Below are 26,923 nucleotides of genomic sequence, written 5' to 3'. Positions count from 1 at the left end.
GGTCCCCCTAAATCAATTTATCAAGGTCAAAAATATCTACAGGGTGCCCAGATATATCGAGTACCCTAAAAAAGTTTTTCATTAAAAATATAGGTTGGCAACGTGAAATATGTAGATGCATATGATTGGTGGAATGTTATCTCTCCAGTCTCCAGTCCTTTGTAACGGAAAAAATTTCGTTATTTTCGTTTTTCGTTACAGTTACCGTTACGGGACGCCAACACTGCCAGTCCAACAACCAATCATGCGCTATCATTATTATCATTCACTGTGACCAACCAAAGTATTTAGTAGAAAACTTTCTTAAGGGTACTCGATATTTCTGGGCACCCTGTCTGTATCATGAATTATTGAATACCTACTTGAACAAATAGGCAAATGCAAGTGGATAAGAAGATACCAAATTCGTTTACAATCTATTAAATAGGTAGGTAGATACATAAAATGGTTATAGTCAACTTTACACTAACTAACAAACAAACGTAAAATAATCTTTATAGCATAAACAGAACAGAAAAACCTCATGCGTGAGACACAATAAGTAAGGTAACCTCATCAAACCGTCAACAAATCGATGCCATAAAAAATTGTAATAAAGAAAGTGTCAATAATTTCAACAATCAAAGTTCCGCATTTTTTGCAATCTTGACAAAACTACTGAGATGAAATTGTGAATAAGACGTGAAACGTTCACAAATTCAACAATAACCAAGAAATAAAATTAGGAATAAGCAATGAGCATAATATTATACAGTACTTATCAACTTATGAACATAAATAAAAAATACAAATTGGAAGCTAAACGCTAAACAATGAGAACTTCAACTTCGAAGTATTTCTTCTGATTATAACACGTAATATTTTGTAGAGTAACAACAAAAACCGTATGTACGCAATTTGTTAAGGGTAAGGGCACCAATTAAATAACGGACCAGCACCCGTAGTTTCTGCTGGAGTGATCAGTATTTGCTAAAAATGAGGGTATGAACAGAAATTTTTGGTGCAAAGTTTTTTTTCAATGGGGTGCGCTAATATGGACCACCTGTGATATTGATTTTTTTTCTCATTTTCATCATTTCTTACAGCCGCTGAAAAGGGAAATGCTTGAAATAATTTTTTTGTTCATTTCTACAGATAAATATGATGCTTTGAAACGTAAAAATATGTTTGTTTTAAAATTCTTTAGGTGGTCCATATTAGGCGTCCAAAATCTTGAACATGTCATTTTGACACTCGTCATTCAACAATTTGAAAAAAATATTCAAAATTAACCTGCACTGCTTAGAATACATTTTTTTGTTCATTTCTACAAATAAATATGACATATTGAAGAAAACGAAAGTATGTTTATTATAAAATTTTATAGGTGGTCCATATTAGGCGTCCAAAATTCCGAACTGTCGTTTTGACACTCGTCACTCAACAATAAAAAAAACATACTTGAAGTTGACCTTGACCCCTGAAGTTTTGTACAGTGTTAGTGGAGGGATGAAACTTCATTTTAAGCCTTTGTGGAAGTTTTTATCCCCTACATCCTCCAAAACGAAGGAATTATTTAGAGGCGGTTTTCCGCTTTCGTAACTTCGCACGATAGGAAGAAACATCAGAACTATCCGTCGGGGACCACTGCTTTCGTTTTCTCAGCTTTGCAATCTCCTTTTGGGATCTATGCTTTCGTTTACGGGGTCTCAAATGATACGAAGGTACATTTGAACTTCTCATTGTAGATCTTTTTTTCAATTTTGACAACTTGACACGATTCAGAGAAACTTTTAACTTTTCCACCAGCTCATTATCTTCGTTAAAAACCCACATCAAAACCTTATCAATCAGTTCTACATCATTCGATTCGATCACCAATGTGATCTGCGGGTTATCTTCATAGGCACCAAGTTTACTGAGTTTGAAATTCTGAAAAGCTTCTTCCGTAGGGAAAATCCATTCCGGTATTTTCATCCTTTCAAAAGGATTCTCCCAAACTGCGGATTGCTTTGCTCTCGCAACACATTTCTCAAAATAGGCGTTGAAAATCTGATCAACGGGTAACGACAGCTTGAAATTCTCCACAGCCGAATCATCGTCATTCAGACACCATTTAATGAAATCAGTCCAATCATCCTTCACCATAAATTTCAACTCGCCTGAAATTAGGTCATCGCGGCTCAATTCCAAGAATCTGCTTTTAGCCAAGGATAATTCGGGCATCGAGGACAGAACATGGTCTACGAAAAGTGCGATACCTTTGACATGACAACGTTGTATAAAGCTCCGAAAATACGTCATAGACTCTTCACCGATGATCAGATTCTTTTTGAACTCGTTTAATTGATCGGTATCGGGAAAGGTCCCTCTCAGAAATCTTTCAAAAGAATTCAATTCTGGAACAGTAGGAACGCGAAAATAACCGATGAAATGTTCGAGCAGTTTTTCCGATTTCAAGACGCTTACTCTGTGAGTGAAAACCACAACCGGATCGTCGGAACATAACTCAAGAAAGTCGCTCAGATCACTGTAATTCCCACGTTGTACCATTTCGAAGCAGTATTTTTCAATTTTGGAGAACCTACTCAAGTGGGATGCCTTAAACGAGGCTATCTCATCATCACCCTGAAGGCACACTTTCATGATCTGCTGCGTACGCTTAGGGGATATTATACGGAGAATATCTCGCCACTTTCCGTTCCAAAAGTTGTCCCTAAGGGCTTGACTCGTTGACGACAACAACTCGATCAGTAATCTTATACTCGTATCTTGGTGCGGAGCATACTTCGACGCAAGGAAACCGGACACCGATGTCAGTAGTTCAGGCAAACGAAACTGACTATCCAGTACTTGATTTTTCAGCGCATTCGGTGCACTGAGCCACATCTCAAAAGCCAAATTGAGTCCTCGACTACACCAATACAATAAACCACTGATTATTTCGAAGAATTGGTGATTTGTGACCATGTTTTTCACGCGATTCCAAAATTGAATTACAAAATCATTCAGATAGCTTACCATCGAGCGGAAAATACTTTCGGCACTTGATTTCACCACATGCTCGAGCTGACGTTCGTTCAATTTACACAACGCGTACTTCAGTGACCACCATCCTCCGCTCCAATTGCGTACATTCATAACCTTCAGTACTCGTTCTTCGGCGGTTAAAAATCCCCAAAGGTACTCGAACGCCGATCTAGTCTCAGCTCGGTCGTTTTTCAACAATGAAGCTTCGATACAGCTACACCCCGGCTCCACCGGAATCGCGCACTGCTTTCTACTCATACGAGAACTCCAATACTCGATCATTGGATGACTGAAATTCTTCGCCGTCTTCACTGGCCATAGTTTTTTGATATCGTCGACAAAACAGTACATACACGCGATTCTGTATTTCTCAGTGTCGCTCAACGTATCAGATTTGATCAACTTTTTAGCCGTTTGCACGAAACGAATTGTTCCATCGGCATGCCACGAAATAAAACTCATAAAATCGAGAACGGCGGCCGCGGCAGCTTTCTTACGCTCGAAAAAAACATAGCGGTGAAAGTAGAGCCATCTCTTGAAAGACCTCTCTACCACCGGGATAAGTTCTTCGATCATTTGCTTGAGAACTGAAGGTAGCAGAGCGAAGTCTGAGCAATCCACGTCTATTACCTTTTCTAGGGTAAATTTAGAACGATTTGTTTTCATCTGGCAATACCATACGGAAGCTATTGTAGCGACACAAGCCAACTCCTGCAACTGGCCAGGGTTTGAGTAGAAAACCAATGGATTCTCGTCTAGATAGGCAGCGTTGTTGTTTGCTTCCATAATTTTCAGACAACAAAGTGCGTCACGAAGAAATGTCAAATCTGCAATCGAAAACACCGAATTATTTTCATACTCCTCCAACGTTATAATATAGGTACGTAAATTACTGATGAGATTATACGTATAATTTTCGGTTCTGTTCGACTTGATTAAAAATGCATCATGGTGATTTACGTGTAAGCCAGATATTTATGTTGAATCACGAGAATGGAGAATTATGTAATTTATAGAAATAAATGTGAGTAGGTAGGTACATTCAATTACAATTATTTTCGAACCAGCAAAATGAACATTAGGTACAATAGGGTGGATTACCCAAAAAAAAAGTCCGCGGATTTTCACTGAAGTCAGCAGATGCTTCATTTTGAGTTGAAAATTACTCGGAAATATGAATGACGTCAGATTTTTGATTGGACCCCATCCATGGCCCCCAAAATTTTTTTTGGACAATTACTTACCCATGGTAGAAGGTTCTGGGAGCTATGGGTGACTTCAATTTGAAAAACTAAGGCTCTATTTGTGTTCAGCGATATCGAAAACATACTTTCTATTTCATGTGTCACCCGAATGAAGCCATTTTTTAGGTTACTCTCTTTGGGAAGGTGCTGGGAGCCTTGGATGGGGTCCAATTAAAAATCTGACGTCATATTCGGTTTCAGCGTCGCCAAAAACACACTTTTTCATGTGTCGCACGAACAACCCCTCTTTTTTGAATTTTTACCTCATCTGGGGAGGTGTTGGGGGCCGTGGGTGGGGTCCAATCAGGAATCTACCGTCATATTCGTGTTCAGCGTTATCAAAATCATATAACTCGATATGTCACATGCCCCAGTTTTCTTTTTAAAAGTTTCACCCAAATTTGGGGGAGGGGGTGCTTCGTTGCCCCTAAATCGAAATTTGTGAATAACGACTCTCAAAAACATCATTTTCATTTAAAAATTACAACATCACAAACAATACTCCAGAAATTACTTCAATAGCAGTGGCGTAGGTACCATATTAACCTTATTACAGGTGAGGGGGTGTTGGTTTTGGTCGAATTTGACTATGGCGCACCCGAGGTACAATTTTGGGTAAGTTATATGTTGTTCTAGGATCAATACTGCATCTAAAAAATATTTTTCAAAAAGTGTGCCAAAAGGCCCGGGGGGGGGGGGGTAAGGAGGACCTTGAAAAATTGAATCGAAATTTTGGAGTGGCAAAAGTGGGGGGAGGAGGCTGTTGATTTTTTTGGGAAAAGCCCTTATGCATACGTACACTTTGGTTCAAGTTTGAAAAAAATCGGCCTAGTTAATCTTGAGAAAAAAATTAAAAACGATTTTCGAGGAATTACTCAAGAACCACTCAGAGTTGAGGTCCAAAACTTGGAGAAAATACTTATCTTGGGGGTACCTATACATCACATAAGTTTAACCTCCGAAGGTCCCGAGGGCCGCTCGACCATACTTATCTGCCTAGGGCCATTTTAGGGGGATATTCTCAATACACCAAATTTTCTCATAGCATAACCAAAATGCCTTTTTTTATTAACATTGGTCTTTTCGAATGGGCTCAAACTTGAAATACATGTTTTCCAAGACATTTTGAACAATCCTGTGCATGCATTTGTCAATACGTTGAATAGTTTTTCAATAAATACAGTTTCAAGAAATGTTGGATTTTTCTCAAAAAGTCCAACATTTCATTAAATCGTATTTTTTCAAAAACTACTCAACGTATCGATAGCAAAGAGATGAAAAACGTCGCAAATAAATATGAAGTATCTTCAAACCCATCTACACGTCGCTACGAAGCCCTTTTCTGGAAATAATCTTCCCAGAGCGTATAATGGTCGAATGAAAAGAGCCAAAATTTGCCCAAATTAGCCATTTTTGAATCGATATAATCAATATTTAAAAGCAAATTTCAAAAAAAGAGCTTCGTAGCGACTTTGATAAACGCTTTCTGAATAACATATCCAAAAATGAAAAATATTCCAGAATTCGTTTCTTCGTAGTTTCTTAACTAAGATTCAATGTTTTTACCTATTTCCTACTAAACTACACCCTTAATTTCTTCGATTGTTTTCCTGTCTAGTGATTTCAATTCAACCACTAATTTCTCTCCTTGTTTACCTTTTAGTTCGTCTATGCGAGAAGTTGATTCTTTCACTTTGAAACTTTAAAAGTTGAATGATATTTTTTAGAACTTTCGGTTCTCAAAAGAAAAGAAATCCGAGCTAAGCAAGGGCAAAAGCTTTCATACGAGGCATCTAATCGCTATCAACAAAAAATAAAAATGAACCAGTAACAATAATTATTTTGTATCGTATGCAATGCTTCTCACATTGATGTTCAGGTAAGTATTTTCACCTTTACACAATTATGTAGGCTACCAACATGACAGGAAAATCTTTCAAGTTTTACTTAATACTCACAACTGCAGCACAGCGTCAAAAACACCTACTGGTAAAAAAAATATTTATCAACGCCCTGAAGTTGTCGAGTGTCTTCAGAAAAATGTTTCAAACCACGTCAGTGAAAATAAGTCGTGCCAGGAAGCCCCCCCCCCCCGTTCTTTTTTAACCATTCAATGCTTAAATTAGGTCCATTCTTGTCCTCTTCCTCAATAAATATGAATTATTTCTTTTTTTTTTCAAATTCCAATTCTTGGATTTGGCCTATCTCCATCAGAAAAGCACTATTCAATGTTATTTCGAGTATCTCCCCCCCCCCCACCACCACCACGATGAAAAAGGTCAACACTTATAGCTACAGAAATAATAGCCTTCAACAAATCATTGAATTATTCTTAAAAACTTGTGGAGGGGTCAAATTCTACCTGATTTTTCAAGTATTCTTCCAATTTCAAACTAAACTGGATGAGTTGAATTAGCCAAGAATATGCTTTAGCGACCAAAAGATATATTATTCAATTAAACAAGATTTAAAATTCGAAAATCAATCTTTAAGCCGGACTCAATGTTACACCAAGGTGAGCCCAACTTGAAAATAGATTTTCGAATTTGTAAATCTTGTTCAACCCCCAAAGGTCCGAACCAAACTGGAAGTGATTCGAAAAAATACTTTCAATTTGTTTTGTATGAGACTTACATGAATATCGTTTTAATGAGTAGTATACCCCCTTGCCCCTTAAAATTACTTTGTAAATGAGGGGTCAATTTTTTCAAATTTTTGTAAATTACGAAAAATCAAAATACCTAATTGGACCAAATTTGAGGTAATCTTATATGTATAATCGCATTCCACGTACCTAATTATTGAAAGCAAATCCTTGATGAGCCCCGTTCCCTTTTTGGTGGGGCATAAATAGGATAAAGTTGAACATGCTTTCACAAAATATAATCACAAAGGGTATAAGTATCAAAACTTCGAAAACCAAATTAAAAATTCTAAAAAATTTATCAATAACTGAGACATTCATAATTAGAAAGAGAAAATTGAAATAAAAACTGAACATGAAATTGAAAATTCGGAAAATTTATTCGAAAACAGTAAATTTAAAAAAATATTTTTTTTTGTTAATTTTGAATTTATAAACAATAACAAAAAAAAAATCATGAATAAGCAATGCATGTAGGATTGTAGGTACAGTAGGTATTTTATTTCGCGCTTATAAATAAAATACAAATTAGAAGCTAAACAATGAGAACTTTAAATTCGAAGTAAGTAGGTACACATTTCTCATGATTATATTTGCTATCTGCTTTTGACTTATAACGACAATTTTAATGAAACAGAAACACGTAACATTTTGTAGGGCAAACAAAAAAAATTCAGTTCCGTTTTTTATTCGTTTTCTTCAAAAATTTGGTATTATTTTTGGAGGCGGTTGTACGTGCACCTAACCAACTAACTAATCAGTTGATTGGCTAACAATCTTTTCTTCAACAACCGTCGTTCATGAAATTGGAGTTTGTAAACCGAGCTTGTGAAAAATTATAGAGAATCGGTAAAGGTGGTAGGATACCAAATACCTTCCAATTTTTTCCTCAATGCCCAAAATTTTATGCTGAAAAAATTATTGCAAATACTATCGAACCTGCTCAAATATTTTAAGCAATTCATCAATAATAGCTATCGAGTAGGCATATACAGAATGTGAGCTCACGCTTCGGTTATCCAAGGTCAAAAACATCATAAATTATTGAATACTTGAATTTTGAATAAATGGAAGCAGATAAGTACCCAATTCGATTACAATTTATTTATTACAATTGTTAACTTTACATCAAAACACACAAACATAAATTATCTTCAGCATACACAGAACGTAACAACCACATGTGTGAAAAACACAATATCAAAACTTCAACTCATAAAAATACCATAAAAAATTGCTCAAAAAATTAAAAAAAATAAAAAATGAAAAATAAAAAATAAAGTGTGAATAACTTTAACGAATAAAGATCGCTCTATTTTCAAGCTAAACAAAAGAATGAAACGAATTATCAAGTTTTTCAGTTACATTTTTTATTCGCTTTCTTGGAAAAGTTGGCTCGTTTGCGCAACTTTGCACGATAGGAAAAAACATCAGAACTATCTGACTGAGATCGCTTTCGTTTCCTCAACTTCACCCGACACGAAGACGCTCCAGAAACCTCCTTTTGGAAACTACGCTCTCGTTTACGCCGTCTCAAACGATTCGAAGTAACATTCGAACTTCTCATTCCCGATCTTGGTTTCAATTTTGGAAACTTGACATGATTCGAAGAAATTTTGAACTGTTCCACTTGCTCTTTGTCGTCGTTAAAAAACCACATCAAAACCTTATCGATCGATTCCTTAGTATTCGATTCGAATATCGATCTGATCTCGGGAACATCTTCGAAAGCACCAAGTTTACCAAGTTTGAACTTCTGTAAAGCATCTTGCGTAGGGAAAACACATTCCATTATTTTCATACTTTGAAGAGGATTCGTCCACCATCCGGGTAGCTTTAGATACGGTAAACATTTCTCAAAATAGGTGTTGAAAATCTGCTCGACGGGTAACGACAGCTTGAAATTCTCCACAGCCGCATCATCGTCATCCAGACACCATTAAATGAAATTATTCCAATCATCCTTCCTCTCGTATGTCAACTCGCCTGCAATTAGGACGTCGCGACTCAAAAACTCCAAAAATTTGCTTTTTGCCAAGGATAACTCGGGCATCGAGGACATGACATGGTCGACTAAAAGGCCAAGATTTCTGAAATGACATCTTTGTATCAAATTCCGAAAATATTCCATCGACTCTTCGCCTAAAATCAAGTTTCTTTTAAACTCGTTTAATTCATCTGTATCGGGAAAGGTCTCCTTCAGAAATGCTTCAAATGAATCCAATTTCTGTAGTGGAAGAAAGTCATAACTGTTCAAATAATAGAGCAGTTCATTCGACTTCAGGACGCTTACTCTGTGAGTGGAAACGACAACCGGATCGTCGGAACACGACTGAATAAATTCGCTCATTTCGCTGAAATTCCCATCTTTCACCATTTCGAAGCAGAAGCTTTCCAAGTGGGATGTCTTAAACGAGGCAATTTCATCATCACTCTGAAGGCACAATTTCATGATCTGTTGCGCACACTTAGGGGACATTATACAGAGGATTTCTGACCACTCTTCCTTCCAAAATGTGTCCCTATTGGCTTGACTTGTTGACGACAAAAACTCGATCAAAAATCTTACGTCGTGGACCGTCTGTCTGTCGTTATTGTGATGCTGGTACTCGTAGTCGTAACGGCACACCTGTTCCAGTATTTTTTGGAATCGGAAACGATTATGCAGAATATGATTTTTCAGCGCATTCGGTGCACTAATCCACATCTCAAAAATCAAAGTCAAATTGTATTCTTCTGAACCCGAATAATCAATTCTACGATTTTGGCGCAAAACACCACACAGTATTTTGTAGAACTGGTTCTTAGTGACCATGTTTTTGACGCGATTCCAAAACTGAATTACAACATCGGTTGAGTAGCGAACCATCGAGTTGAAAATACTTTCGGCGCTCGAAATCACCGCATGTTCGAGTTGACTTTCGTTGAATTTACACAACGCGTCCTTTAAATACAGAGCATGACTGAAGTCAAATTGGTTATTCTTATTACACATGTGTACAACTATTGGTACTCGTTCGTCGTCGGTCAAAAATTCCCAAAGATACTCGAACGCTGACCGAGTTTCATCGTCTTCGTTTCTCAACAATGAAGCTTCGATACAACTACAACCCGGATCCACCGGAATATTGCACGGCTTTCCACTCATACGAGAATTCCAATACATAACCATCGGATGATTGAGTATCGTCGTCGTTCTTATCGGCCACAATTTTCTGACATCGTCGACGAAACAGTAAATACACGCGATTCTGTATTTCTCAGTGTCACTCAACAAATCCGACTTGATCAATTTTTTAGCCGTTTGCTCGAAACTAATCGTTCCATCGGCATGCCACGAAATAAAATTCATAAAATCGAGAATGGCTGCAGCGGCAGCTTTCTTACGATCGAAAAAAACATTACGGCGGTGAAAGTCGAGCCAATCCTTGAAAGAACTCTCCACCACCGGGATAAATTCTTTGGTCATTTGCTCGAGAACTGAAGGCAGTTGAGCGAAGTCTGAGTAATCCACATCTAGTAGGTTTTCGGGCGTAATGAGGGAATGATTCGCTTTAATCTGGTGATACCATACAAAAGGTATTGTAGCAACGCAAGCCAACTCCTGCAACTGGCCAGGGTTTGAGTAGAAAACCAACGTGTTATCGTCTAAATAGTCAGCGTTGTTGTGTTTTGCCTCCATAACTTTCAGACAACAAATTCGCCACGAAACAAAACAATTGAAAATCTGCTATCGAAAACATCGAATTATTTTCCTCAACCGTATCCGTATACTAATAAGGTAAAGTACCAGTTGTGGATAGGGGTCCCGGTTGTGGATAATCGTTCCTATGGGCTAAAAAAAAAAATTATCGCTCGTATCTTTTTCTGTAACATTTAATCATTTCCTTGCATTCATGACAACATGAAAATTCACCCATGAAGTCTATGTACAAAAGCATTGAAGTTTCAAAATGATAAAAATGCAGATTTTAAAATTTTTTAGAAGGAAAATTTCAATGATGGAGAAAAGCGAGTCAAATATGTAATTTTTCATAACTGCGGAAGTTTTTGGATAGTAATAAGATAAAAAAACCACCTCTGCATATTTTTGAGAATTTTTGATTTCATTTAGTACTATTTAGAGCAGTCTTTGTCCGCAACCGGGCCAGGGGGCCCGGTTAGCGGATAATTGGAAGTTTTTAAGATTCTCTACTAAGAAATGAAATATTCTTGATTTTTTTTTTCCTCCCAAGTATTATGTAGTTCAACAGTTACACTACACAACAAAATCAAAAAAATTTGAAAAAAATTGAAATTTGGGCTTCTCAGAGCATGTTGAAAAAAGTATAACCACAACTGGTACTTTACCTTACACATAATTGATATGATAACCAAGCGGATGTTGTTATAGAAAACCATCATCACATGAAATGCACACTTCGAAGCAATTTTCAGCCGATGACAACACAGCTCTTAATCAGTGTAGGTAAGGTACCGAAATCCAAAATAAAAACTCACACCTTTTTTGGTTGCTTTCATATTCCTTTCGCGGATTTCTTTTGGTTTTATTTTATTTTTTCAAATTCCATTATGTATAGTGATGACCATGAGGTATTGATAAAGCGGGTATCGACGAAATTTTAAAATAGAGCAAAATTCAGAATAATCGCATTACCAAGGCCCCGAATGCATTCCTCTATTTCACTTCTGGATTGTGCCATGAAAGCTTGTGGTTCCTATTTTCTGCAGACAAGTGTAGGAGTAGGACAAGGCAAATGATGTCTAAAATTGAACTCAAAGTCATACCCCATCAAAAAACAAAAACTTGGTGTTGATCACATGACACCTCTCTTATTAATTTTGATCAGAAACAAGTGATGTGACGATAAAATAAATTCACATACAAATATATAATAATTATATCCAACAACTTGAATTGAAAAAATTCAACTTTGAAGCATAGATACAATGAGGTAGTCGGGAGGCCCGCATAAGGATCACTTGCACCCCCCTGCCGATTCTCCGGGACAAATTTTTTCTTAAAGGGGAAGTCCTATAAGGAACATTTCTAGCCCTTGTCCTCAAAAAAAAAAGTGGCCCTACTTACAAAATGGCGGCCATTTTGATTGACAGGTCAGCCGAAATCGCAGGTTTTGCGTTCCAACATAGGACTTTCACGGAATTTTTCAAACTGTACAAAGGTAGATCGAAAGAGCAGGCAAAAATTCATCACCTGTCAAAATTTCAAGTGCTAAAGTGCCTTTTTCGATTTTTGGTGAATTTTCAAAAATCAAATTTTGGCCAAAATGTGAGAAAAAAATCAAAATTTTACCAAATTGACCTAGAAATCTGAAATTTGGGATATATCCTATTTTCGACCTGCCAAATCGATTGGAAACTGTTTCAAACCGTTTTGAGCAGTTCTGGAGCCTCCAGCAGATTTTTGAAACTTGAAATTTCCCCAAAATTTCATCAAATGGGGTTAGACAGCTGAAATTAACTCTGCACATCAATTTTGACACCTTCTGAAGACGACTTCAGGCAAGTTCAAGTAATTTTGGAGCCACCAGTGACTTTTTGAAAAGTTTCATCGCGTTTTTGGGAGAATTAAAATTTCGAAAAAGTAGCTGGAAGTTTCAAAACCACTTGAAACCACCATGCAATCGACTTTATATTTTATTGAAATTAGTTTGCAGAGTAAATTTCGGCTTGCTAACCCCATTTGATGAAATTTTGGGGAAATTTCAAGCTTCAAAAATCTACTGGAGGCTCCAGTAATTTTCAAACATTTCCTGGAAGCTCCAAAACGACTTGAAAATCACTTGCAGTCGACTTCTTAGCGTATTGAAATTAGTTTGCAGAATGAATTTCGGCTTTCCAACTCCATTTGATGACATTTTGTGAGTATTTCAAATTTCAAAAATCTGCTGGAGGCTCCAGTAATTTTCAAAAAATCGCTGGAAGCTCGAAAACGACTTAAAAATTACCTGCAGTCGACTTCATAGCGTATTGAAATTAGTTTGCAGAATGAATTTCGCCTTTCCAACTCCATTTGATGACATTTTGTGAGTATTTCAAATTTCAAAAATCTGCTGGAGGCTCCAGTAATTTTCAAAAAATCGCTGGAAGCTCGAAAACGACTTAAAAATTACCTGCAGTCGACTTCATAGCGTATTGAAATTAGTTTGCAGAATGAATTTCGCCTTTCCAACTCCATTTGATGACATTCTGTGAGAATTTCGAGTTTCAAAAATCTGCTGGAGGCTCCAGAACAGCTCAAAACGGTTTGAAACAGTTTCCAATCGATTTGGCAGGTCGAAAATAGGATATATCCCAAATTTCAGATTTCTAGGTCAATTTGGTAAAATTTTGATTTTTTTCTCACATTTTAGCCAAAATTTGATTTTTGAAAATTCACCAAAAATCGAAAAAGGCACTTTAGCACTTGAAATTTTGACAGGTGATGAATTTTTGCCTGCTCTTTCGATCTACCTTTGTACAGTTTAAAAAATTCCGTGAAAGTCCTATGTTGGAACGCAAAACCTGCGATTTCGGCTGACCTGTCAATCAAAATGGCCGCAATTTTGTAAGTAGGGCCACTTTTTTTTTTGAGGACAAGGGCTAGAAATGTTCTTTAGGACTTCCCCTTTAAGAAAAAAGTTGTCGCAGAGAATCGGCAGGGGGGTGCAAGTGATCCTTATGCGGGCCCCCCGACTAAGGAATTTTGTTCGAGTACCATAATGAGCAAAAAAATTCATTTGACTCGAATCAAATAGGTATCTACGTAAGTACAAACTTAAGACCAAGGTACCTAATTAAAATAACAGACGCAAAACTGAAGGGTTGAGTGAAAAATTCGGTTCTGATCAAGATTAAATCATACCAATAAATGAATTAGAAATACCTAATTCTCTCGAAATTAATTTTCAAAACAATAAAGTTTTCATCGCGATTTTTTTGCAAGTAAGTACAAGTAATTAACACAACGATTGACGATCTACAATAATTCATTGTACGAATTCGTTCGTCAGCGAGAATTAAATAAATACCTATCAAAATTTCAATCTGTCGAGCATTAACAAGAAAATTGGATACTTTCAAAACAACCCCCATCCATAAAGAGATCCGAAAAAATCGAAAAAATAAGGACAAGTTTAAATTATCTGACGATGTTATCGTTTTTGAAACCATACACAGCAAAAAGAAATCTTGAAAACTGCTATAGGTATTCGACTATTCGTGATCTATCGTCATTTGAAAGCCAGCACATCAGTTGATTGATGAACATCTCGACATTTATCTGGAATATCAATCTCATCTGCTCTATACTAAAATATGACCACAATTTATAACGCTTCAAGTCCAGCACTGCTTTCTCCATTGGAGAAAATTGTTCGAGGAACCTGGTCAAACTTGAAAAAAATCGACTTCAAACCATTTGACACTGAATCGATTTTAAAATCACCCGAAATAAAAATCTCGTCCACCTCACTCTACATTAATAACTTATTGCTTTTAGCTGAGGTCAAATCAGCATCTGAAGAAAGAATATGGCAAACAAAATGTTCAACCCCAACAATGAAATTCCTATCATTCTGCATAGTCAATCTAAAATAAGTCAACAGTTCACTTAGAGCATGTAGCTGGTATAGCTACATGCTCTAGGACAGTTCATCGCTCAAGATTATATAGGTTTCTTTCAAACTCGTAATATTGTTGGCTGCTTTTCAGCCTTATTTTGTTAAATCAAATTTCAAAAATCATTAAAAACGATTTTTTGATTTTAATCGTTCTAACTAAAATGTTTTTCAAGATTTCATTCAACAAAATTTATTTTCATTCAATTATTTTAAAATTATTAAAAATGGTTGAAATCATATCATGATAGGTACGTTTATAATTGTTCGTAGGTAGGTACCTAATGATTTTTAAAATTTTATTCAACGAAATTTGCTCATTTGCATATAAAAATTACGAAAATAGTTACAAGTATCTAGCAGATTTTTTTTGTTGAAAAAATCACTACTTTTTCACTACTTATTTTTTTCAACAATCCACTCAACCCCCTCCCCTTCCACACACAAAAAAATTGACTAAATGACATTTTTCACAAGAAAGTTTTCGAAAAAATTTAAATTGGAAGAAAATTATATACATTGCAAGTATGTATGTACGTATGTAGTATTTTTCAATTTAATCGAAAATAAACTTCAATTTTTGGTTGTTTTGTAATTTATTAATAAACTTTGAAATTTCGGTGAATTTTTGAGAAAAATTGTACCTATATTTATCAAAGAAGATGTTTTTTTTTTTTAATTTGATGGTTTTTGTTGCACTTTTGATTTTTTTATAAATTTTTCACTCCTCTGCTATGTATTACTCAAAATATTCATTTAGAAACGTGGAATTCCCTGTTTGACTATCTGTTGTTGAAGATGCATTGAAATAGCAGCAACATACATCTCATCCTGCTACACAAACACACAATCATACTTACGAACGAACTTTTTAACCACACCAGAATTATTCCTATTCATTGAAAAAAATTAAGTTACGTACCTGGTAAGTAAAGGTATAATACGTATTTATCTATTTGACCCAATACCTTCCAATTTTTTCCTCAATTGAGCCCGAAATTTTATGCTCGAAAAATTATTGCAAATACTATTGAACCTGCTCAAATATTTTAAGCAACTCATCAATTATAGCTATCGGGTAGGCATAATACATACAAAATGTGAGCTCACGCTTCGGTTATCCAAGGTCAAGAACATCATAAATTATTGAATACTTGAATTTTGAATAAATGGAAGCAGATAAGTACCCAATTCGATTACAATTTATTTATTACAATTGTTAACTTTACATCAAAACACACAAACATAAATTATCTTCAGCATACACAGAACGTAAAAACCACATGTGTGAAAAACACAATATCAAAACTTCGAATCATAAAAATAGATACCATAAAAAATTGTTCGAAAAATTAAAAAAAAAATAGATAAAAAATAATGGGTGAATAATTTTAACGATTACAGATCGCTCTTTTTGCAAGCTAAACAAATAAATGAAACGAATTATCAAGTTTTTCAATTAATTTTTTTTATTCGTTTAATTGAAAAAAGTTGGCATTAGACGGTTTCTCGCTTTCGCAACTTTGCACGATAGGAACTAGGAAGAAACATCAGAACTATCCGACTGAGATCGCTTTAATTTCCTCAACTTCGCCGGGGACGAAGACGCTTCAGAAATTTCCTCTTGGGATCTATTCGAACTACTCATTTCAGGTTTCAGTTCTGGAAGCTTAGCACGTTTCAAAGAAGCTTTGAACTCTCCCACTTGCACTTTATCCTTGTTGAAAAACCACATCAAAACATTATCAATCAGTTCCTCATCGTTCGATTCGAATACCGATCTGATCCGTGGGATATCTTCGTAAACGCTCAGCTTACCAAGTTTAAAATTCTGTAAAGCTTCGTGCGTAGGGGACACCCATTCCAGTATTTTCATATTTTGAAGATTATTTCTCCAATTTGCTGATTGCTTTTCACTCGCTACACATTTCTCAAAATAGACGTTGAAAATCTGCTCAACGGGTAACGACAGCTTGAAGTTCTCCAAAACCGAATCATCGTCATTCAGACACCATTTAATGAACTTATTCCAATGATCAATCCTCCAATCGCATTCCAACTCACCCAAGATTAGGAAATTACGACTCAACTCCAAGAATCTGCTTTTAGCCAAAGGATACTCGGGCATCGAGGACATGACATGGCTGACAAAACGGCCGAACACTTCGACACGACAGCTTTGTATCAAGCTCCGAAAATATTCCATCGACTCTTCGCCGAAGATCAAGTTTTTTTTGAACTCGTTTAATTCATTTGTATCGGGAAAAGTCTCCCTCAGAAATGTTTCCAACGAATCCAATTTTTCTAGTGGAAGATAGCCATAATCGAGGAGGAGATGTTTGAGCAGTTTTTTCGATTTCAAGACGCTTACTCTGTGATTGAAAACCACAACCGGATCGTCGAAACATAACTCAAGAAAATCGCTCAGATCACTGAAATGTCCTTCTTCCACCATTTTGAAGCAGTGTTCTTCAATTTGTGAGAAACTACTCCAGTGGGACGTTTTAAAAGAGGCGATCGCATCATCACTCTGAAGGCACAATTTAATTATCAGTTGCGTACGCTTAGGGGTTATTGTACGGAGGATTTCTCGCCACTTTTCTATCCAAAATTTGTACCTATTCGCTTGACTCGTTGATGACAACAACTCGATCAAAAATCTGATGTCTTGAAACGGCAGAAGGTACCTCTCATGCTTAAGGAAACAGAACAACAGTTTCAGTATTTCTTGCAAACGATAATCTTCTTCCAGTATGTAATTCTTCAGCGCATTCGGTGCACTGATCCACATCTCGAAAGCTAAATTGTATCCTTCGAAAGCCGATACTCCCCGCATTTCGATATATCTACGATCCAACCACACAAAATTACGGATGATTGAGTAGAAATGGTAATTTGTGACCACTTTTTTCACGCGACTCCAAAATTGAATCACCAAATCTTTCCAATTGCGTACCATTGAGCGGAAAATAATTTCAGCATTCGTGGTCACCGTATGCTCGAGTTGACGTTCGTTCAATGTACACAACGCGTCCATCAAGAATAGCTGAGGATCGCAGAAACTATAGCGTTCACTTATTTGTACAACCATTGCCACTCGTTCTTCGTCGGTTAAAAATCCGCAAAGATACTTGAACGCTGACTGAGTATCAGCGTCTTCGCGTTTCAACAACGATGCTTCGATACAGCTACACTCCGGATCCACCTCAAACGCGAACTGCTCGCCACTCATACGATATTTCCAATACTGAATCAGCGGATGATCAGCAACAGTCTCCATCGGCCACAGTTTTCTGACATCGTCGACGAAACAGTACAAACACGCGATTCTGTATTTCTCAATGTCACTCAACATATCGGAATTGATCATTTTTTTTGCCGTTTGCTCAAAACTAATTTTTCCATCGGCACGCCACGAAATAAACCCCATTATATCGAAAACGAGGCCATCTTTATTGCGATGCGAAAAAACATTACAGCGGTGAAAGTAGAACCATTCCTTGAAATCATACCGCATCTGCGAGATGAATTTTTTGGTCAATTGCTCGAGAACTGTAGGCAGCTTAGCGAAGTCTGAGCAATCTGCATCTATTAGCTTTTTAGCATGATTAGTTTCCATCTTACGATACCATACGGAAGCTATTGTAGCGATGCAAGCCAACTCCTGCAACTGGCCTGGGTTTGAGTAGAAAACCAATGGATTCTTGTCTGGATAGGCAGCGTTTTCGTTTGCTTCCATCATTTTCAGACAACAACAAAGTCACCACGAAACAATTCAAAATCTGCAATCGAAAACATCAAATCATTTTTGTACTTGTTCAACCGTATAATTAATACTAAACTACATATAACCAAGCAGTTGTTAGATAGTCTCCATCACATGAAATGCATACCCCGACGCAGTTTCCAACCGATGACAACGCAGCTCGCCGAATAACACGTTATGAACAAGAAAAGGCTGAATTGACAAACAAGCAAGTAAGGTCACGCGAGATCATCGATCCAAATTGATCGATGAAAATTGAAAATCAACAATGTTTTGTGTTTAATATCACGCAGACTGCGGCGTTAACAATCGAATATAGAATAAAAATAATCGCGTTCGAATTACCTACGATATTGGACGAGAGATCAAGAACGTAGTACCATTCAGGCCCGCATCGAGCGTAGTGTAAGCCAGGGCAATGCCAAGGCCGTTTGCCCTGGGTAGCAAAATCCCAAAATTGTAACCAAGCTAATGGTTAGATATAGCCTCCGGCTCCATCACAGAGTTGTACATTTATTCTTCTCCTTATATCCTGCCATGGGTGACATGGGGGATTTATACGGGAGTAGTGCCATTTTGTAGCTCTCGTCGAGGCGAACACAGCACGCTGCCTACAAGCCCCTCTATCTATTCATGGGAAGAAACTACGGGCGTCTAAAGTCTAGAAAATGAGCAAAACCAAAAAATGAAAATTTGCCAAAATGAAAACTTTGACCTAGGGAACTTGTAGAACATTTTTTTAGATGAAAATTGCAATTTTTGGGATTAGCCTACCTTCATTTTTGAAGGATCCATGCAATTTTGAAGTTTTGAAACAGATCAATTTGAGTAGATAAACTTGAAATTTTTCAGAAATTGATCTGTTTCAAAACTTCGAAATTGCATGGATCCTTCAAAAATGAAGGTAGGCTAATCCCAAAAATTGCAATTTTCATCTAAAAAAATGTTCTACAAGTTCCCTAGGTCAAATTTTTCATTTGGACAAATTTTCATTTTTTGGTTTTGCTCATTTTCTAGACTTTAGACGCCCGTAGTTTCTTCCCATGAATAGATAGAGGGGCTTGTAGGTAGTGCCCCTTGTTCCCCGTGATGAGAGCTACAAGATGGTACTAATCCCATATAAATCTGCCATGTTACCCATGGCAGGATATTGAGTTAAAATATGGACCTCAATCAACTATCAAGGGATGCCAATACATATTGTTCATAATTTTAAGTTTAATGACAATACATACGTGTTTGAAGTTAAATTGACTTTCTTATTTATGTAAATATCTGAGTCCTCATATTTACAAGGTCCTATGATAATACTAATTTCTTGGTGTCCATCTAGGGGAGAATAATATAGGGGGTAAGGGTATATTATGTAGTCTTATTCCTTTGCATCAATCCTAGAGCACACTTCAGCTTAGTATTTAGGGTAGCACCCCAACCTACCTACATCCAGGGGACCAAACAAGTGCAGAGAGATTATTTACTGGTTGATTACCATAAGTACCTCCCTGAGGGTACTGGGTACTTTTCAATTTTGTAAAGTGGCATAATTCTCCCTCTACAATGTTTCACTTTTTCAATGATTTCAAACATCCCAAAATTTTTTCAAGCAAGCGGATGTCAAAAATATAATTTTATTATTTCAATTATTGATCTTATTTTCACCATTGAGGTACTACCTAATATAAGTAAGAAATAGGGCGAATAAAAAACTTTTTTCAACAAAACAAAATTTTCAAAAAATATACAAAAATTTGATGAAAAATTTGAACGACATTTGGGAAAAAAATTATGCTAATTTTTCATGTAAGTACATTGTAAGTAAGAGATAAAAGCCTCAATTGAATTTTGAAGAAAAAAAAAGAAGGAATTTAAGGAACATTTTTCACCAAAAAAAGGACTAAAAAGGACCTTAATATTATCGATTTCAGGTGTTTTGGGCCAATATCAACACAATTATTTTATTGCTATACAAAATTGAAAAAAAAAACTTGGAAATTGTTTTCATTTGGAATATTTTTATGAAACTAGCAAGTAGCAACTAAAACATCAATTCCGATTGGATTATGAAAATAGAAAAAATTGATGAAATGAAAAAAAAACTGAAACAGAGGATACCAACCGCTCCGAAATTAGAAACAAAAACTCTGGGTCGTACCGAAATAGTTTTTCAGGTGGGAGGGGGGAGAGGAAACATAAAAATGCCAATACATAGATTTTTTCTGCCTTGAAATTTCCAACTCAAAATTTTTGAAGAAGAATGAACACGCAGGCAAACAAAACAATAAAAAACGATGATTTTTCGTGTGAAGAGTTACAGTTATAAGAAGTTTATTATTTTGCTTCAAAATTTTAAAACTCGAATGATAATATTTTGTTTTTTAAATTCATAATCAAAAGAAAGAACAAAGGGTGGTCCAAGCGAAGCGATGGCAAAAGCTCTCGAAAATTAGTATTTCGACAGGGATAAAAACGATGTTTCAATTTTGATTTCTAAAAAAAATTCTAACTAGATAAAAAAGCAAACGAGGCCTTGGAAAATCAACGGTTCATGGTACAAAAAACAAAACATACGTAAAATAGTAAAAAACAAAACCAAAAGAAAAATAGAAAAAAATTCCATTGTTCTTACGTTAAAAATGCAAAACAATGGCTATTCTACTGCAATTTTTTTCAACTTTTACGCAATTTTCTTTTTTTTTTATAGGCGCAATTATATATTTTCTAAGTCAAGAGAAACTCTTGAAAATAAAGACCTAAAAAGGACTTTTAAGGACCAAGATTGAAAAAAAGACAAGTTCCTTATAAAAAGGATCAATTGGGATGCCTGTATCATCCAAACATGCGTGTAACTATACCCAACCGACAACTTATCAGCTCACTGACTGATTATCTTCATTTCAAGAACAGTCGTTTATAAAATTGGAGTTTTTAACCCGAGCTTGTAAAAATATTGATGAAGTTACACAATACGATTAGGTAGAGGTGGTAGATGATAAAATTTACTCGTAAATCGAATTACGTACGCCCAATACTTTCAAATTTTTTCCTCAATGTTCGAAATTTTATGCTGAAAAAACTATTACAAATAATATTATTGAAGTTATACTCAAATGAAGCAGGGAAATACAATGTCGGCTAAGTGCCAATCACGTTTTTTACGGGAGAGCGTAAACGAGTTCGCATAACAGGTACATCTTATAGAAAGCGCTATCTCTTGGTGTTCCATAGTACAACTTGGACTCCAAGTTGTACTATGGAACACCGAGAGATAGCGCTTTCTATAAGATGTACCTGTTATGCGAACTCGTTTACGCTCTCCCGTAAAAAACGTGATTGGCACTTAGCCGACATTGTATTTCCCTGCTTCAAATATTTTAGGCAACTCATTAATAATAGCTGACGGGTAGGTATACCTATATAAAATGTAAACTCATGATCAACCTAAATCGGCTTTACAAGATCAAAAATATCATAAATTGAATACTTGAGTTTTAAATAAATGAAAGTAGATAAGTACCCAATTCGATTACAATTTATTTAGTTAGTACATAAAGTGATAATTATTAACTTAAGAAAAAAATTCGACATACGTAGAACAGAAAAATCTCATGTGTGACGCTGACACGTACAATATCAAAACATCAACACATCGATGCCATAAAAAATTGGTCAAAAAATTTGAAAAACAAAACAAATAAAGTGTCAATAATTTCAACAATTAAAGATCAGCTCTTTTTGCGAGCAGAACGAAAAAATGAAACGAAATTATCAAATTATTCGGCCATATTTTTCAATCGTTTTCTTGAAAAAATTGGCATTATTTAGAGGCGGTTTTCCGCTTGCGCAATTTCGCACGATAGGATGAAACCTCCGAATTATCCGTTTGGTATCGCTTCTTTCGTTTCCTCAACTTCGCCCGGGACGAAGACGCTTCAGGAAACTCTTCTTGTCTCAAACGATACAAAGTTACATTCAAACTTTTCGTTGTAGATCTTTGTTTCAATTTTAGAAACATGGCACGATTCAAGGAAACTTTGAACTCTCCCACTTGCACTTTATCATCGTTAAAAAACCACATCAAAACATTATCGATCAGTTCCACATCGTTCGATTCGAATACCGATCTGATCTGCGGAATATCTTCGTGAGCGCCAAGTCTACCAAGTTTAAAATTTTGTAAAGCTTTTTGCGTAGGGAAAACCCACTTCAGCCATTCCATCCCATCAAAAAGGTTCGTTCTTCCAAAATTCTTTGCAAGCGCCGAACATTTCTCAAAAGAAGCGTTGAAAATCTGCTCAACGGGTAACGACAGCTTGAAATTCTCCACAGCCGAATCATCATTATCCACACACCATTTGATGAAATTATTCCAATCATCGATCCTACTCACGTATCGCAACTCGCCTAAAATTAAGAAATCACGACTCAACTCCAAGAATCTGTTTTTAGCCAAGGATAATAATTCTGGCATCGAGGAGAGAACATGGTCGACAAAAAGTGCGAGACTTCTGAAATGCCAGCTATGTTGCAAGCTCCGAAAATATGCCATCGACTCTTCGCCGAAGATCAAGTTTCTTTTGAACTCGTTTAATTCATTTGTATCGGGAAAAGTCTCCTTGAGAAATGCTTCAAAAGTATTCCATTTTTCCAGCGGAGGAAAGCAACAATTATTGATGAAATGCACGAGCAGTTCTTTCGATTTCAAGACGCTCACTCTGTGAGTGAAAACCACAACCGGATCGTCGAAACATAACTCAAGAAAATCGCTCAGATCACTGAAATTCCCACCGTTCACCATTTTTAAACAGTATTCTTCAATTTGTGAGATTAATTGGGATGTCTTAAACAAGGCTATCTCATCATCACTCCGAAGGCACAACTTCATGATCTGTTGCGTACGCTTTGGGGATATACGCAGGATTTCTCGCCAGTTTTCTTTCCAAAATCTGTCCCTATTGGCTTGACTCGTTGACGACAACAACTCGATCAAAAATCTGATGTCTTGAAAAGGCAGACGGTGACTCTCATTCTTGAGAAAACCGAGCAACAGGTTCAATATTTCTCGCAAATGATTATCCAGTATATAATTTTTCAGCGCACTCGGTGCACTGATCCACATCTCGAAAGCGAAATTGTATCCTTGAAAAGCCGATCCTCCTCGCTCTTCAATACATCTCAGATCCCACCACACAAAAGCACGGATTATTGTGTAGAAATGGTCATTTCTGACCATTTTCTTCACGCGACTCCAAAATTGAATCAACAAATCTCTCCAATTGCGTACCATCGAGCGGAAAATAATGTCAGCACACCTATTCACTGTATGCTCGAGTTGACGTTCGTTCAATTTACACAGCGCGTCCGTCAAGAATACCTGAGGACCGTAGGAACTATAGCGATTACTTATTTGTATAACCGTTGTCACTCGTTCTTCGTCGGTTAAAAATCCCCAAAGATACTCGAACCCTGACCGAGTATCAGCGTCTATGTGTTTCAACAACGAAGCTTCGATACAGCTACAACCCGGATCCAGCGGAATCTCGCACGGCTTTCCACTCATACGATAATTCCAATACTGAATCAGCGGATGATCAGCAGCAGTCTCCATCGGCCATAGTTTTTTGACATCGTCGACGAAACAGTACAAACACGCGATTCTGTATTTCTCAGTGTCACTCAACATATCGGACTCGATCATTTTTTTAGCCGTTTGCTCATAACTAATTGTTCCATCGGCACGCCACGAAATAAACGCCATTAAATTGAAAACAAGGGCATCTGTATTGCGATACGAAAAAACATTAAGGTGGTGAAAGTAGAGCCATCTCTTGAAAGACCTTTCTACCGCAGGGATAAGTTCTTTGATCATTTGCTTGAGAACTGAAGGCAGCCGAGCGAATTCTGAGTAATCCACATCTATTAGCTTTTCTGGGGTAATGTCAGCATGATTAGTATCCATTTGACGATACCATACGGAAGCTATTGTAGCGATGCAAGCCAACTCCTGCAGCTGGCCAGGGTTTGAGTAGAAAACCAATGGATTCTCGTCCGGATATGCAGCGTTTTCGTTTGCTTCCACCATTTTCAGACAACAACAAAGTCACCACGAAACAATTGAAAATCTGCAATCGAAAACATCGAATCATTTTCGCACTTCTTCAATCGTATAATAAATACTTGAACTATAACCAAGCAGTTGTTAGATAGCTTCCATCACATAAAATGCATACCCTGACGCAGTTTCCATCCGATAACAACGCAGCTCACCGAATAACACGTTATGAACAAGAAAAAGCTGAATTGACAAACAAACAAAAGTTCACGCGAGATCATCGATCCGAATTGATCGATGAAGATCAACAATGTTTTGTGGTTATGTAATACCTTATCACGCAGACTGCGGCGTTAACAATCGAATATGGATATGGAATAAAAATAATCGCGTTCGAATTACCTACGATAACGCCGTAATCAAGTTCGCGTAATTGATATTAGACCGAAAGAAGATTGGACCAGAGATCAGGAACGTAGTACCATTCAGGCCCGCAGCGAGCGTAGTGTTACAGCCAGGGCAATGCCAAGGCCGTTTGTCCTGGGTAGCAAAATCCCCCCCCCCCCAACCGTTTGCATCGGACAGCAAAATCAGAAAGTGCAAAAAACTTATTGACGCTTCAAATGGAATGTCAAATGAATTGGCCAATCGAAATTCATTTTAAAAAAACTCAAGCCAGGCACCAGGCCATGGTCCAATACATATATAAAAATAAATTAATGAAAAGAAAAAAATGTAGGTACAATTGAACATTTTTTTGATTACGTGATTTCTCGACTCAATTTTTTAATAAATCCGACGAATTTTTGAATTTGATGTTTTTTACTTTTTTTTTTTGAATAAGAAATTAAGAATAGAATAATGAATAAATATAAGTTTGGCATGTCAAAAATAGTTGACATGTCAAATGTTTAGTTGACGGCCAACACTGCGTAAAATTATTTTCTCGTTCATGAAATGGGCTACATTTCCATGGATTGCGTTTGATAGCTCGATGCGTTCACTAAATTCAAAATCAAAAATTTGATTATTCAAGTAAAAATTAGTAATTTGTGAGAATAAGAAATTCAGTACATCTTTTCGCAATTTTTTCGAAAAAGTGAGATTTTCATTTTTCAATTTATGGCAACATTATACAGAAAAAATGAAACTTCTTGAAATTTTATGCAAAAAACCGAGAACTTTGAAAATTTTAAGCAAAAAGCAAAATCAGGGATGAAAATCTAGCCGAAAGCAGGGCAGAGTTTCGCACAAAGCCAAAATCTAAAAGTTTACAAGCTTCATTTTTTCCAAACCGAAAGCCACCCAAAAATTTCATTTTTTTTTAGTTGTTTCAAAAGATTTATTGCAGGTTTGAATTTTCTGAATTTAGTGAAACAAAAAAATGAAAAAAATTTCATTCAATTCCATTTTAATGCCATTTAATTATGTAAATGAAAAAAAAAATAGAATTAAATCCTAGCAGTGGACGTTTTCCACTATTACTACTTACGCAATCAATGTAGGTATTAAGTAGGTACCTGGTATAATTTTTAATTTCCTTTTTTCGTAAGTTGATGGTGAATCAGTTAAAAGTTCAAAGCTAAAAGCTTAATGAAATACAGCCGAAAGCTGTTAAATAGAAAATACAAGGGAATGCCATTGGAAACCGAAATGTTGGACTAAAGCAAGCCATAAAAATCGAGATAGCCAAAAGCCTACAGGCAGAGTTTCATTTTAAGGCGTTTCATCCCTGAACAAGATTGATTTTTTTTTTTAGGAAAACAGGGTGTCTAACAAAATTCCAAAATGAAAAAAAGGACTTAGAAAGGACTTTTAGTAGGACTTTCAGCAGGTCATTTTTCGATCACTTGTGGAATTTTTTGAGGAGGGGGGGGTCAAAAATTTTTTCCAGGTAGGAGGTTCAAAATTTTCATTCAAGTTTTTAGCCAAGGGAATTTTAGCAGGACTTTTAACGGGGCAGTTTTTGAACACTTGAGATTTTTTAAGAGGAGGAGGAGATATAAAAAATTATGTTATCTTGTGTGATGAGTTACTTAGTAGTTAGTAGATATATTATTTTGCTTCAATATTTTGAAATTCAAGTGAATTTTTTTTTGAAAAATTGAAAATGAAAAAAGAAAAGCTAACGGGCCCGAGCGAAGCGAGGGCAAAAGCTTTAGCAATCAAGTATTTTGAGAGGTATGAAAATGATGTTTTTTTTGTGTAATAAATTACCTATATTTTGCTACTAAATCTCAAAATTTAAATAATAATTCAACACCCCAAATCAAAAAAAAAAAAAAAAAAAAAAAAAGAAAAAATTCAAACCTGAAAAAGAAAAGCAATCAAACCCGAGTGAAGCAAGGCAAGAAGTTTTCAAAATTTCATGTTTTGCTGAGAAGTAAAAAAAAATCTGTAAGGAAGGAGGAGTTTATTTTTCTGATTCAAGCTTGGAACATTTCTTGAATTTGAACAATAAGTCACTGATGTGGAAAAAGAAGAGCAAATAGCCCGAGCGAAGCGAGGGCAGAAGCTCACAAAAATGTGTGATTCAAGTAAGCACTAAAAAGTCGACAAATGAGCCCTTTCCTACCAGTTCAAAACTCCGGA

At 36.2% G+C, this 26,923-nt stretch overlaps 3 protein-coding genes across 3 annotated transcripts in view; all 3 read right to left on the bottom strand.

Annotated features, from left to right (window-relative positions):
- Positions 1–398: 398 nt before the first annotated feature.
- LOC135845406 (deoxyhypusine hydroxylase-like) overlaps positions 399–26,923 on the bottom strand; it is a 152,570-nt gene continuing 126,045 nt past the window's right edge. The window contains exon 3 of the mRNA XM_065363919.1: positions 399–3,836. Within this exon, the coding sequence (XP_065219991.1) occupies positions 1,552–3,795 (2,244 nt within the window). The 5' untranslated portion in view covers positions 3,796–3,836 and the 3' untranslated portion in view covers positions 399–1,551. The remainder of the gene's footprint in view (positions 3,837–26,923) is intronic.
- Positions 15,740–18,771, bottom strand: LOC135845408 (uncharacterized). The gene is made up of 2 exons (XM_065363933.1): positions 18,410–18,771; positions 15,740–18,298 (listed from the first exon to the last, which is right to left on the bottom strand). The coding sequence occupies exon 2, from the start codon at positions 18,256–18,258 to the stop codon at positions 16,054–16,056; it is 2,205 nt and encodes a 734-aa protein (XP_065220005.1). The 5' UTR covers positions 18,259–18,298; positions 18,410–18,771; the 3' UTR covers positions 15,740–16,053.
- On the bottom strand, positions 21,794–24,821 carry LOC135845405 (uncharacterized). The gene is made up of 2 exons (XM_065363918.1): positions 24,510–24,821; positions 21,794–24,401 (listed from the first exon to the last, which is right to left on the bottom strand). The coding sequence occupies exon 2, from the start codon at positions 24,359–24,361 to the stop codon at positions 22,097–22,099; it is 2,265 nt and encodes a 754-aa protein (XP_065219990.1). The 5' UTR covers positions 24,362–24,401; positions 24,510–24,821; the 3' UTR covers positions 21,794–22,096.

Source organism: Planococcus citri, chromosome 4 (genome assembly GCF_950023065.1).
Source record: "Planococcus citri chromosome 4, ihPlaCitr1.1, whole genome shotgun sequence".
NCBI lineage: Eukaryota > Metazoa > Arthropoda > Insecta > Hemiptera > Pseudococcidae > Planococcus > Planococcus citri.
Note: the sequence above shows the minus strand (reverse complement) of the source record. Positions and strands in the feature narration are given on the sequence as shown.

Bases quoted from the DNA above. Each gene is read 5' to 3' on its own strand.
- LOC135845405 (XM_065363918.1), bottom strand. From the start codon at position 24,361: ATGGTGGAAGCAAACGAAAACGCTGCATATCCGGACGAGAATCCATTG.
- LOC135845408 (XM_065363933.1), bottom strand. From the start codon at position 18,258: ATGATGGAAGCAAACGAAAACGCTGCCTATCCAGACAAGAATCCATTG.